General features: G+C 37.6%; 1 protein-coding gene across 1 annotated transcript in view; it reads left to right on the plus strand.

Annotated features, from left to right (window-relative positions):
• GUCA1C (guanylate cyclase activator 1C) overlaps positions 1-12,705 on the plus strand; it is a gene marked incomplete at both ends in the record, with an annotated part of 33,014 nt that extends 20,309 nt beyond the window's left edge. Inside the window, 3 exons of the mRNA XM_079534072.1 lie at positions 7,334-7,483; positions 10,135-10,222; positions 12,575-12,705. Of these exons, the coding sequence (XP_079390198.1) occupies positions 7,334-7,483; positions 10,135-10,222; positions 12,575-12,705 (369 nt within the window). The remainder of the gene's footprint in view (positions 1-7,333; positions 7,484-10,134; positions 10,223-12,574) is intronic.
• Between the last annotated feature and the right edge of the window lie 2,229 nt (positions 12,706-14,934).

Genomic DNA, 14,934 nt, shown 5'->3' on the forward strand with positions numbered 1-14,934 from the left:
AGGCTTTGTGATTATGGTTGTGTTTTTTAGTTTACTCTGTCTTACCTACAGCTTTGTTATATATCAAGGAAGTTGCTCCTAAAAGCACGAGCAAAGGCTCAACATTAGGGGTGGAGAAAGCTGAATCATCCAAGAGATGATGGCAGAGGGCTACATCATTTGAGCACAAAATTTTCTTCTGCACAGCTCTCCTAGACACTGTTTTATCATGCTGTAAGCCCCAGCCCTGTGCCTTGGTGACATCCTTGTCTCCCTCCTTGCTCAATAACCTTGAAAGAAAATAGTAAGTGATTGCAAGGGGTTGGGCAGATGGCGGGGGAAGGAGAGATTTAAAAAATATGTAATTGTTGGTCACCTTAGCATTTTGGATTTCCGCAAATTTTGCCAGCAATCCTGAAAGCCTGGTATTTTCTAAGCCACCAAGCTTAGAAAATGGTCGTCTTCATCTGGACAAGGCAGAACTTTGCATAACAATTTGGTCAATATAACCTGGCCTCTTTATGTAACAGAGAGTATGCACCTATCACAAAACCGTGTAATGATTTGCCATTCCTAATTTCCTGCTTCTTCCTTCATCCTTACCTAACAGCCTTTGCATGTCAAGAGTTTCCCCTCTGTCACTGTGACATATGTTAGCTTTGTTTACTTAGGAATCTGATGATTCCAGCCATAGCCTGGCAGAGATCTAGAGTCCTCTTCAGGCCCCAAACTCCGACATCAGACTTAGGGACATGTTGAAATTGGGGAAGATTAAATGGAGCAAAATGAATCCACCTTTACTTTTCTGAGAATGGAGAAATCAGTACTATGAAATGGAGGAGCACACAGGATTAGCTATAAATTTCACACAATTTATTCAGAGCTGTTGTAATCTGCTCTTTGACCTGTGCCAATATATACTTAAGTGCTTCCCTCTGCATTATCAGGCTTAAGTAATAGTCTAAGAGGGGAGGGAGGGTAATAGTATAAGGGGTGGGGAGGGTAGGTGGCTTAACATTCTAAACCCTGGGCTTGAAATACCTAAACAGTCTATATTTGCATTCTTGCTAATCCAGATGAAGTCTGTTGAGCTATTTTCCTGCTGTTGGGTTGAGTTCTGTGCAGTTTAGAGATTTTTCAGTGGCAAAATTGAAAAAAGACCCCAATTTGTTTTGTATGTTATTATATGAGTCCTCAGTACTCTTAAGTAAGATGATGAATTTACAATTAGTAGAGTTTTACAGGAATAGAAACCACACTTTTCTGTATGTGTAACTATTGTGTGCCGCAAGAGATGGCTGGCTAACTCAGCAGCAATCTCAGTAGGGCTGCATCAATGCTACCAGAAATCGATGTTCAAGAGCTACACAGCCAAAATGCCCAGATCTGGCTGTTCTAGCCCACCCTTGAGTAACTGGACTGTTTTGCATTGGCTGTGTATTCACAGTTTCCAAGTCAATTATTTTTAATCTGCATTCAAATAATTTGAAGCTGTGAGAGTTTTTTTTAAGGATCTGTGAAGATTAGCAACACTATTCTAGGAATCAAAGCATAATGGCCTTTTCAGTCTTACAGGGTTTGAGTACTAATTCTTGTTGCATAAGGCTGCCATTCTTTTACTGTCCTGCTTTTCCTTTGCAGGCTGTCCTGACTGAATAAAAATCAGCAGACTCAATTGTACATAAGCCAACGTTCTGAACAAAAAACATCTCATAAAAAGCTAATATTAAATTACTGTAGTCTCAGCAGACCCCGTAACTAATGAACCACCCCATTTTTCTACACCATTTTGCCTTTGTCTAGCTGTACGTAAATCTTAATGTGTTCGGCACAAAGGAAGATGTCACCTGTCATTTGCTACTTTCTAGCTAGGTTTTCAAAACAGTTATTCTCAAGCATGTAGAGAACACATAATAAACAACAACAAAAAAAACAAAACAGTTTTTTGATGGTAAATCCTCAGACCTTGCCACCATTCCTTTGAGTATGTGGGCTGTATCATTGTGATTAGCCTGATCTAGACTAACTTCTGCTTAAAACCAATTTAGTTGTAAGTTCTTCACCTGAATATTTTTCTCCAGACTTTCCCAGCTCCAGTTCACATATCTTCTAACCTCACCAATAGTGGGGAACTGAGCTTAGACTCCTAAGGCTTTACTTGCTTGCTTTTGGTCCTCTTTCTCTAATCCTAACATCTCTGAACAGCCTTTGGTTGACCAGGAGTCAGGCAGTGCCAGAAGCTTCTGCTAAGCAGAATCAAGGCACTCAGACTGTTATTTTTGACTGCATGGAAACTTGTTCTGAAATTAGCCTGATGCCTACATGCCTACAGGTGTTCTAAAATGAAAGGGACAAATTCTGCTGTGTATAATCACTGAAACATGGTGGGATGATTTACATAACTGGCACAGCATCATTGAGGGCTATAAGCTTTTAGAAGGGATGGTGAGATTGGAGTGCTGGGGGAGTTGCCCTTTATGCTTAAGTGTGGATAGACTGTGAAGAGCTCCCTCTGAGAAACAGTCAGGAGCAGGTAGAAGATATGTGGGTTGAAATTAGGGATGAGACCAATAAGGGACATCTGGTGTTTGGGCTCTACTCCAGGCCACCTGATCAAGATGAACCTGTTGATGAGGCCTTCCTGCATCAGCTACAAGAAATTTCATGCTCACAGACTCTTATTCTGTCGGGGGGATGAGGGATTTCAATCACCCATATATCCACTGGCAAGACAATGCGGCAAGCTGTAAACAATCCAGGAGACTCCAGGAGTTCGTTGATAATTTTCAAGTTCAAGTATTGGACAGCCTGACCAGATGTGAACCGTTGCTGGACTTGCTCACCAATGCGGAGAAGATTGTTAAAGACATTAAGATTGGAGGCAGCCTGGGCTGCAGTGACCATGGCCTTGCTGAGTTTGTGATCTTGAGGAACATGGGCTTGGCAAAGAGCAAACTTACAATTGTTTAAGGAATTGTTGGATGCAATCTCTTGGGAAGTTGTTCTTATAGACAAAGGAGTGGAACAAAGCTGACTACGTTTTAAGGATGCCTTTCTGAGAGTACAAGGGCTCTAAATCACTCAGAATAAGAAAGCAGGCAGGTGAGGCAGGAAACTGGCATGGATAGGCAAGGATCTGCTGTTCAAACTGAGGGAAAAGAAGGGCCAGTACAGGCAACAGAAGCAAGGGCATGTCACCTGGGAAGAATACCGGAATGCTGTCCAGATTTGCCAAAATAGGATTAGGAAAGCAAAGGAGACATAGAACTAGACTTGGTGAAGGATGTTAAAAACAACAGGAAGGAGTTCCATAGGTGCATAGCTTTTGGAGAGGGTCCAGAGGAGGTCATGAAGATGATCCAAAGGCTGGAGCACCTCTCCTATGAAAACAATCTAAAGGAACTGGGCCTGTTCAGCCTGGAAAAGAGAAGGCTGAGAGGAGACCTCATTGAGGCCTTCAAAAATTTAAAGGGAGTTTACAAACAGAAGGGAAATCAACTTTTTATATGGGTAGATAGCAATAGGACAAGGAGTAATGGTTTTAAACTAAAGGTTGGGAGATTTAGATTAGATGTCATGAGGAAGTTTTTTACTGTGAGAGTGGTGAGGTTCCTGAATAGGCTGTCCAGAGAGGCTGTGGATTCCCCATCCCTGGAGTTATTTAAGGATGGGTTGGATGGGGCTGTCGGCACTCTGATATAGTACATGATCTAGCAGCTGGCAGCCCTGCCTGTGGTAGGGGTGTTGGAACTTGATGATCCTTGAGGTCCCTTCCAACACAATCCATTCTACAATTCATTCTGTGATTCTATGATAATTAGTGAAATCTCCATCATGCTGTTTTATAAATGCCTGCTTGACATCAGTTGATGGCTGTAATTAACTTAGAAAATCCAAAGGCTTGGTGTCCAAGGCATGTCCTTCAGGTGTGAGGTTCATCTTGGAAGCATGGGCTTGTATAGAGGGTGCAGAGTGCTATCCAGGTCTTGGAAAGTGATTGGGAAGAGAGAGAGAACTCATCCCTGTAGGGGCTGGGGGTGAATGTGCCAGAGTCCTGCTGGGGAGTTGCTAGCCCAGATTGCTTTCCTGGATAGGGCAGGGCAAGCCCAGGATGGCCATTTTGCAGGCAGAGCCTGCACTTCTCCATGGGGCCTGGGGACAGGGAGAGCAGGTCCTGAGGATTTGTGTCATGTAATCAAAAAATACTCCTTCCAATTTAGGAGTCTGCTTTTGGACTTGTTTTGTGAATCAAACCTTGTTACAAAGGACTTCAAAAACACTTGTCAATGAGATCTAAGTAACTTAAACACAGCATCCAAAGGAACTGCTGTGCGCAATAGTCATGTGGTCTGATCTGACTTAAACCTTCTAGTTCACTTGATCAAGCTGTTAAAGACTAAAAATTTAGTTAGTTATTTTTCCTAAGCCAAGGAGTAAGTGTGGAGGTCTTACTCAGGAGCAAATAAAAGAAGTGTAGGGGGCATTTTTGGTGGCTCTCCAGCCTGTTTCTCAGCAATGCTTTTGGGAGGTTTTCTCCTATTTTGGAAAGGAGATTTTACTCCTTTACCTTTATCCTGAGAGCATATCTTGTGAGTTTAACCCAGCAGTCTTCATGTGTGCAGGTGGGGAAGTGAGTATGAATTCACCATTACTCCAGACACCTGTGGTATTGAGGGCAACACACTACCACCAAAGTACAAAGGGGCGATCAACTCACACACACCTCCATCCTGGTGTCCTAAAATGGCAAAACAGCAGGCTTCACCAATACTAACTATTTTAAATAAAAAAATATTGTGAATTAGCCTTTTGGAATAGCACAATAAAAGACAGAAGTAAAGTATTTTTATCTTCCACTAATAAACAGCTCTGTTTATTCTTTTAAACTTTTTATTATTATTTATTATTTTTATAGTAGCCCTTTTCTAGAGATTGAGTGACTTCCTAATAAGCAACAGATACATTAGCATGTCTACTGTGGACAGCATGAGGCTTTAGAGAGCCCAGAGACATGTGAGGACATAGATAATGTGTATTTGTTACAGAGCAGCAGATGGGTAAATCAGCACTGCAGTATTCTTTTAATAACATCATAATACATTTATTGTACTATTTATTGTGCTCATAGAGCTACAGGATGATCTTCATAGGTTACTGTTATGATTTTTCCATTATTTAATGCACTATTCGGAGGCTCCTGTATGCTACTACAAAAAGCATAATATTTCTTTTTATCTGAGAAAACTCTGGATGTCTAACAAGATTTCTACAGCTTTCAGATCTCACAAGTATTTTCTTTTCTACCTACCATGTACATTTTTTGTGGATAAAGGAGAAATGGCACATTTCTTATCAGTGCCACTGTGCAGTGCTTCTGGTTCCATACTGTACAGATAAAGTTGGGCTTCTTAGTATTTCTATTCCTGGTGTTTTTGAGGTTAGCATGGTGTTCACAGTCTTTGTATGTCTACAACTCCATGTGACTGGGGCTTCTCTAAAAACCACATTGTCTCAGATATATTTCAGAAGTATTTTGGTTTGTTTATTTGTTAGGTTTGGTCAGACCCACAGAATTGAAAGACATAAAAGAAAACAAACAAAATACTGTTTTCCAAAACTCAAAAGAAATGTAAGGGAGAAAAAAAGAAAATGAGCCTGGCCATGAATATCTATCAAACCTAAAATTAATCTGTAATTTAACTGAATAGTATGAAATTCTATAAAGGGACAGCAATGTGATCACATTTTTAGAAGAGCTATAAAATCCAGGGTTGGAAATATAATCGGTAAAGTAGAAGGAGCCCTCAGTAAAGTATCTGATACAGTATTGCTTTGAAATAGTATTTCCAAAATTGGAATCCAATTTTGTGTTCCAGAAAAAAACATAAAGTTTGTGGTACATACTGTGTCATTTTTTTGGTAAAGCATCTCTTTACCAAAGAGGTGGACTTAAACTTGCTTGAAAACTACATGCAGGTATTGTTAAATTTCATTTTAACGCAATCTGTGGTTGAGAAATACCTTTGTCTTTAGCGAATTTGCTGTAATTAAAATACAGCAATTAAATACAGCAATAATGACAGAACCTGCGCAGAGAGTCTGTGAAGCAATGTTCAGCCTGCAAAAGTTATGCATGTGCAATATCTATCTACATATACATTGACTCGGGTGTATTTGAAACTTGGGTACTACAGTGCCAAAACACCTTGCACAGAAATCAAAACAAGCACTACATGGCAATGGGCCACAACACACTTTTACAAAGCTTCTTTTCTTTTACTTTAGTGCAGTCTAGAGGACAGACTAATGCCTGCTGATTGCGAAACCTCAGAAGGCAAGATGTGTGTTGATGTAAGGCAATAAAAATAAGTAACATGTTAAACCTACTGGATATTCATCTAATCTCTCAGCCACAAGCCATCTAAAGCTGATGACAGTCTTTCCAAGGTTTTCCAAGTGGTTGGATTCTGACCAATATAAAGATCACAAGATTAAATTTACCAGCTGCTAATTCTTTTTATATCCACATGGCAAACAGTTGGAGCTAGTAGTCTCCAAATTCAGCAACTGTTTCTTCCACCCTCACCAGATTTTTACAGAAACAGAGGAATCGTCACGGTAGCGTAGACCACTTGACCATGGAGTCCCATCCTTGACAAGTTTCCTTCAGTAACATCAGAGAAGGAAGTAAAACGTATGGAATTAAATCAATCTGAAATGCTTCTTCCCTATGATTACCCCCCATGCTCACTATTCAGAAACTTGTTTATGACTTGAAGGCTTTATATCCCATGTGAAATTTATTGGTCAGAGAAACCTGATGCTTATATGAATAAACTACAGTATCTATCACTCATGCTGGGTTATTGTTTACCATATACAATATTTATTGCATGATCTCTCAGATTAATAACTCCTGGAGGAGTTCTGTTGCAGTGGAAAACATCCACATTTCTGCAGTACCCATGTGAACATAAGCAGCTCCATAGTAAGCAGCTCCATAGCAAACATCTCACCAGTATGAAGTTGGATATCCAAGACTCCCCTTTTTCTTATGTGGAAGTCTACCACAAACCTGTTTTTTCTTCTTCTCAAAAATGTCAAAAACAACTGCTGTGATTTTCTTCCCCCACAGCTTTCCATGGAGAACAAAACTGCCTGTGCTAACACTCCTTCCTATAGTGCTTCCAGTTGAGCTCATCCTTTCTAAATGCCAGGGGAAATTTCTATGCTAAGGTGCTTTATAAATCAGCTTGTATTATAGTGAATTCGATGACCTGTTTCCGTGAATGCCAGAATGAGCAAAAAGCCAATGTTGTTAAACAGGTTTTTTTGGTTTTTTTTTCTCTCCTAGGATGGATTTATAGACTTCTTGGAGTTCATAGCGGCAATAAATCTGGTTATACGAGGAAAAATTGACCAAAAATTGAAATGGTATTTTAAGCTATATGATGCTGATGGAAACGGATGTATTGACAAAAAAGAACTGTTGAGCATATTCGCGGTAAGCAAATTATGACCAATAGCAATTGCATCTGGCATAGCGTGTTGTCTCTGAAACGATGGTTCCACACGTGTTGTATTTTACTAGTTGTAAAGCCAAAATTGCTCTTGCTAGCGACACTCTGGTTACCAGCTTCTTGCTTACTGAACGGTAGTGTTTTACTTTAAACCATAGGTCTACAGCTGTATGCTGCTTTAGTGAAAGTGAAAAACTGTAGAAACAGTAAAAACATTGTTCTGATAAACTGTATCGTGAGGCAGGGTAGAATTGAGGTAGCATAACGAATAAAACAGATGGTTACAAGGGTTTGTGCCACTTTGTTGTGGAAAAATGGCTTCTCCAATTGAACTTCATGCGGGAAACAATATAGGTGTCATCAAAACATTTCAATGTTTTAATTTTTTTTGAAAGGCTTTCAGATTTGTTTACTGTAAATGCCATTACTCTTCTTTTTAAATTAAATTGGAAAAAAATAATTTGTCATTAAATCGTGAACAGACATTTTTATTCAAATATTGCAGAAATTTTTGCAGAAAAATGGGTCAATTTCAAGCCTATGAAAACAAAGCAGGGTGATTTTTTTCTGTAAAATGTTTTCCATATTTTTCAACTTGTTCTAGTGAATGACTCTTTTGCACTTCAGTAGCTGCTTTCATCTGAAAAGTATTATAGGGTTCCTTGCAAATACGAAGATCAAGGTTCTGCTGAAGGGAACATAAAATCTAAATAGTTATTTAAAGTGATAATAAACAAGGAACTTACTTTTGCCAAATTCTGTCTTGCTCCTGGTGCCTGGCTAGGCACTTTCAAGAGCTACTGACTCAAATAAAAGGAGCCAGAGCCAGATTAGCCATGTGACCAAACAGAAGAAATTGATGCATCCCTTTATGAAGAACAGTGTTCTAAGGGCAGGAGAGTCTGCACAGCACAGCCCAGATTTCTTCTCTTTTAATGTCATCTTTCTAATGTAGATATTCTCAACCATTTTTCACTTGAAGGCACTGATGCAACTGCCTTTGTCTTGTGCTTTATCTGAAAAGAGAATTAAAATCATTTTAATGTAAAGATTCTTTTTTTTTTGCTTAATTTGTTTTAAAACCGTTCAAGCTTCCAGGTGTTTGCTTCTCTTCTGGAGTAAAGGAACTTAAACCTACACAAGTCATTTTGCTTAGGTTAGATTAAAATAAATGGGCACTAAACAGAAATAAAAATGCAGGCTCACAGCCGCTAAGAGCTTTGCTTATACCAAGCATGAGTAAACAAAGGCTTATACAAAAAGATATGTCAGATCTGAGACTCTAATTTAGACCAAAGAAGTCCAGTTAAAACTTCATTGGTCCCTACAGCTATATGAACTTTGGACGAGCAGATCATTATAAGCCATCAAAATTCTGCCCAGACCACCTTGCACCCTGTCGGCGCTCTTTTAACTGCCTAGTTAATTTATTTTATTATTTAGAGGAGTTCTATGGTAGTCAGTGATTCAACCACATCAGGAATGACTGCTTTACTCTCAGTGCTACAACAAAATTAACTATGACAGAGGTACAGCCTTATGAAGGCTGCACTGGGGTCAGACTTATATCAAGGAGTATCTGAAGTATGAATGAGTAATACAAACAAGATTATGTACCTATTTTTTGTAAAATTCTTGCCATTTCTGGGGACTCCGTACAAAGTATGGTAGGCATTGATGGTCAGGAATTCCATATCAGTGCTGAACTCATTTAACATACATTTTAATTAAACATGATGATTTCTAAAATAATATCAGGAATACCAAAAGAAATGACTGGTGTATTTGTTCTATACAGTACAGTTCATCTCAAAATGATTTTAAAGTTTTTAAAAATGTCTATAATGTGTCCATTATAGAACATACATGTGTGTTTGCATATATATTTTTATCTATTTTCCCCGTCACTTAATAAATAATTATTATATTGATTTTGAGTTTGGCTCTGTCAGTATGTGCTTGCTGCATCTGGACTGCCGTTTATTAACATATAAGCTTCTATTTTATCGACCAGAATAATCAACATTATGCAAAAATGATTGCCTCAGTGAATGGGACAGAATTTTGCAGTATTCATTTGTATCTTTATTCTTGGATACCTTTGCCATAGAAAAAGTAGAGGAGAGACTTCTTTTTTAAATTTCTTTGGAGGACAACTGAATTCTGCCAACTTCTGGGATTGCCACTCTAACTTTATTGGTGATTAGTAAGTTAAACATGTTTTAATAAAAGATAAACTTTGGCTTTCTCATCAAGTGCTTTCAGCTGTGAAAAATAATACTATATTTAAATCACACAGATCATAGGGCACTCCCTGAACACAGAGATCTCTCTAGGGTGAAAAAAAAAAGTGCTGGTGTGGATTGAATAAGTGCATTGAACAACAGAGGTGTCACATGCTTTCAGAAGACCTTCAGAGATATGTAAATGCAGTCTCTAATCTTCAGGCTGTGTGATGTTAATTAAATTTCCAATCCTCATTACTGAAGATTTACTTGAAATAGCAATTTATTTAGTGTTTTTGAAGGGCTGTTGAACTAAAGAGCTGCATTCCAATTACTGCAGTTGCCAGTGTATTGTTTTCATGACTTGAAGGAAAAAAGTCTGAAAGAACTTTCTGCATTTCTGTCTCCAGGCTATCCAGGCTATTAATGGACAGACCAACATGACTGCTGAAGAATTCACTAACATGATATTTCAGAAGATAGATGTGAACAATGATGGTAAGAATCTAGGTTTTCTTGGTATTGGCAGTATTTACCCCGCCATGAGGGAGTGCAGGATCAGAAAGGGAGCTGAGCATACAACCGAAGAACTGAAAATCTGAATGTATATTCTCTCAAATTTACAGTGAAATGTAAATCAATTGCCTCTATTAACTTAGCACAGGAATTGTGCCTAGTAGTAGCTAAAACGTGAAGGTCTTGCACTGTTCATCCAAAATGCCAGTCCTCTGGCTGCTCAGCAAAACCAATGTGATCAAAAATCTGCCTAAACGTGTGTCTTAACTTGCCTAAATGAAGAAAACCAAGATGCAAGGTTGCACATGCCGTGTTCAAAAGTTTGGACAGCATACTTGGTGTCTCTTCGGAATCTGAATGTTAACATATGCTAAGACACATGCTATTGTTTCTTCTCAAGAGAGCTAGATTAAGCCAATTGGACTTGCAGTTTGAAAGTAAAGATCTAACTTACTGCTTTGGAGTTGTTTTTAACATAAGATGTGTCATGTGAATATGTTCCCTCCTATTTCTAACCATGAAAATCTTCCTTCAACTGGAATCTACTGAAATTGTTAACAAATTAGGAACATCAGGAAAGCATTGCTGAGCAAGATCAGAAACAGGCAGGATTTTAGGCTTTTATATTGTTGTTCATTATTTGGAGGTCTTACTTTGTGTATTACAGTTTCTTTTTAAGAAAGCTGTTTGCAATATATAATTAGAACATAAATAATGCTCTTGTGATGCATATGAATGATTGGTAAAGCATTTTTGCCTACCTACTGGAACCATTGTTTGGGCGAAGGCAAATAATAGACTTCAGACAACAAAGTCGTATTCTAGAATCTAACCTCAAAACTATGTTTATTTTTACTTTGGCCTCTGTGTTGATATTTGTTCACTGCAAGTAATAGTTGTATCTGAGCTAGACAATTAGCTGAAAAAGTAATTTGTGTGTCTTAATTTTAGCAGTGAGATGTGAGAACATGAATTATTCAGAATCTTCTTCATAATGCCCCTATTTCAAGCTGCTTTCCATAGCTAGTTATTTTTGAATGGCTGCAAAGCAGCAGGATTAAACCAACCTGAGGAATAAGACAAAAATTTCCAAGTTTATCTTAAACTATGCCATCATCTTTTAGCTGCTTATTAAATATACATCTATATAAAATAAAAATAAAATGTAAATCAAAAAATAAGTTGTGATCTCCTTCATCACATTAAAATACAAGAAATAATCTCATGGCTGCGGGGAGCAATTCCTAAAACAAATCTCCTGACGGTTTTCCAATTTATTTTCATTATGTGAAGGAAATCTGAGGCTTAAGACAGTCCCAGTGAGCCTGGGCATGCCAGCATAACTTCTCACCCATAACTGCAGTACTCTTTATACAATTGCATTCTGGTATTGTTACTTTGAAATAGCAGATACTCCTCTTGCTGCAGCCTAAGTGCCAGGACTTGCATCAGAACGTGTCCTTTCACTGTAATAGTGTGCATATGAACCTGCTTACAGTGCAGGTAGTACCACATAACTGAACAGGCACTAAGTCATCCAGCTGTTTTCTCTTCTTCTGGCCTCTTGTAATTTATTATTTCAGTAAGAAATCATTCATTTTTATGATTTGAATTAAAACTTTAAACATTCCCAGAGGGAAAAATCAGTGTTCCTTTTAAACCAAGCTCTGTTTCCCCTCTCAGAGAAAAACAGCATCACTGGAATAACTTCTAAATGGAGAACTGTGTACACTCAAGTGTACCTTGCCAACAGACACATGCCTTGGACTGACCTTTGTGGTTTTGTAGTTGTCTTGAAACTTCCAAAGTATTACCCGATTCTAGCATGAACCCAAAAAAAAATCACTTTCTAAAAGAAATCTAAAAAAAACAACACCATTTTAGTTGCTTAGAATAATTTCTCTCAGCAAACCACTTAATAGATTTTTTACTACATCTTATCCTGGCTCTAGATAATCCTAATAGTTAACATAGAGGCCATGCCTTGTAATCCTCAGCAAATCATTCCCTAGTCTCTGGTAAAGCCACCTACAAGATAAACTCCAGTTACCTTGGTAAGAATAGGTCTGTGCAGCTAAATTCAGTCTAAGCACTACAGTTGGCTTAGACTTCTGCGATAGCAGTCTTTGATCTGTTTTAGCAGAGGAAGGTGAGTCTGAATTCTGGAGTTTGCAAAATAGGAATGTATTAGAAAATATTCTTCCTGTATTTGCATACCAGCAGGGAAGAATAGAGATATATTTTTGAGGGATGCAACTCAGCTTGAATGGCCTTGTGTTGCATTGAGAATGATTGTTACATTCCTTGGTTCCTAAAGAGCTGATTTCCTTTTAGGGGAACTGACTTTAGAAGAGTTTATCACTGGTGTGGAGAAAGACGAAGATCTAATGGAATTGATTACGAAAAGTTTTGACCTTTCCAATGTAATCAAAGTCATACAGAACGGCAGGCGGCACAGCATCTGAAGGATTCAGTGATGGATGTTGCATCTGTGTCGTCAACTCAGGGAAGATAATATTTCTTACATTCAGAGAGCTTGATGTTGTGAAAACCAGCCCAGACAGTACTGACCCACCAGCTCTAAGAAAAATTCTCCCTCGGAATTTTGACTCTTGATTCCACATCTTTCCATTTCTTTATTCTGTCTCTCACTAATGACCTTGGCATCTACAGAACACAAACTTTTGCCCATGTGTAATAGAAAAGATATTTGATGCAGTACAAATAATTTGTTTGGTTTCTATGAACACCTCAGGGTAATCAATAAAACAGTGACGATATTGTAAAAAGCAGCCTTTCTGGAAGATATGGAATTAATACATTTATTATTTCAAGTGTAGGTTCATTAACCTACTATTTTAGTGTGGTGATAGGTAGGATTGGCTTCTATCTGGGTCCATTAAAAATAAAGCCTAGTTTGCATTAACTTAACATTTGCTCTAAATGTTCAGTGCTCAAAATAAGAGCAGATTCTTGGGGAAATACCTCAGTCAGCTCAGTATTCCAGAGATGTGCATCCTCTTGATTTTATTACATCTTTAAATTAGAATAATATGATGCTTTAATGCTTTTGGCAAGGTTCAGCTACTGTTCTTTCAAATTAACCTTTAGAGAAGCACTGGAATTACATTTTGTTTACTTTGTAGAGTAAAATTAGAATTTCAAAGAATGGTTAAAACAAATGATTTTCTAGGCACTGGAACAAACATCATCTGGTTTCCAGAGATTTGTGTCCATTCACTTATATGTTTTTCTTTGCGAAACAATTCATTTTCACTGGGTTCTTTGCCATGGCAGCATGAGACAAAAGGTAAGAAGTATCATGACTAGTTCATACTGGTGGGACTGCTGGCTTCTGCCAAACAGACTTTAATAGCTGCATTCTTCCTGCCTTTCCTTGACAGGGAGTACAAATTATGGTATGTCTGTCCTGCCCAGATACTTGGGCGAAAGCTTTTAGCCATTTAGTCTCTTTGAGACTTCTACCTTCTTTCAAACTGGGTTGCAATCATCTCTGAATGTGGTAGTTGTAGTTGTTAGGAGTGTAGAGAAGAGATTTGTAGATGGCATGATCACAGATGCCTCATTTTCTTAGTAAACAGTTTAAAACAACTCAACCTTTCTTTTTAATAGACAAGAGTAATTCGGTGTTCTGAAATGTAATTATATGGGTTGTCTAAAAAGTGAAAATTTCTAGTTCTGTTCTGGTTCTGGTTCTGTTGGGATAGACTCTTTCTCAAGTTTGCAACAAGATGTATCAAATCACTACAATTATAAGTACTCCTTGGCTGGCAGTGCCACGACACTAATACTAAACGCTCTCAGAATCATCAACTTAAGACAAAATAATTAGTGCATGGATTGATGCAGGTTGAAATAAACAGTTACTAAATTTCCATATGAAAAAGCTTTCCATCTAAATTCACTACAAATCCATGTCCCTTTGCACAAGAAATATGCTCCATCATCTGCAATTATCTTAGGTTCTAGTTTGATCAATAAAATATACTAAAAGTATGCAGCAAGCATCACTTGACATTATAAACAGTTCTGACATTATAATTCTGACATTTGAATCTTGTGTATCTTTTTCAAAAAAAAAAAAAAAAAGAAAAATGATCTATGAGATTTCTGGTGGGTGTGAACTTTAAGTTCTTGTATTTATTCATTGTTGACATGTTAATATCTCACTGTCATTATCAGTTTTCTTACACCTAGGCTTCAAAAAATCACTTTTCTTAATATCCTTCTTTTACATTTAGATTCTATGAGGGTGGTGTTCTTCAAAACAGGCTTTAAAATATTTTAAATACAGTTGTCCAGTATAAGCAATTTGAGTGTGTGGTTAACAGCTCTGTTTTGGATTCTTGCTTTTAAACTAATGACTGCTGACTTTGAAACTGACTACTGTCTATGTATGCTGGATCTTTTTTTTTTTTTTCTTTTTTTAATAAATGGATTTTTAAAAGAATATCTGAATTTACCCTTTTTTTTGTGTGTGTAAATGTAATTACATGAAGTGAATTACCAATTCAAGAAGAGTGTTGTTTTGTATTAAAATTATCATTTGCAAGGAAATTCTTATTCTTTTGTTGTTGTTCTTAATCTAAATTTTAAAGGGGCATGTGACATTCTCACCTTCCATACTTCAATATAAAATAATTTAGAAGAAATCTGTATAATTAAGGAAAAAT

This window comes from Tetrao urogallus, assembly GCF_951394365.1.
Source record: "Tetrao urogallus genome assembly, chromosome: 1".
In the NCBI taxonomy this organism is placed as follows: Eukaryota; Metazoa; Chordata; class Aves; order Galliformes; family Phasianidae; genus Tetrao; species Tetrao urogallus.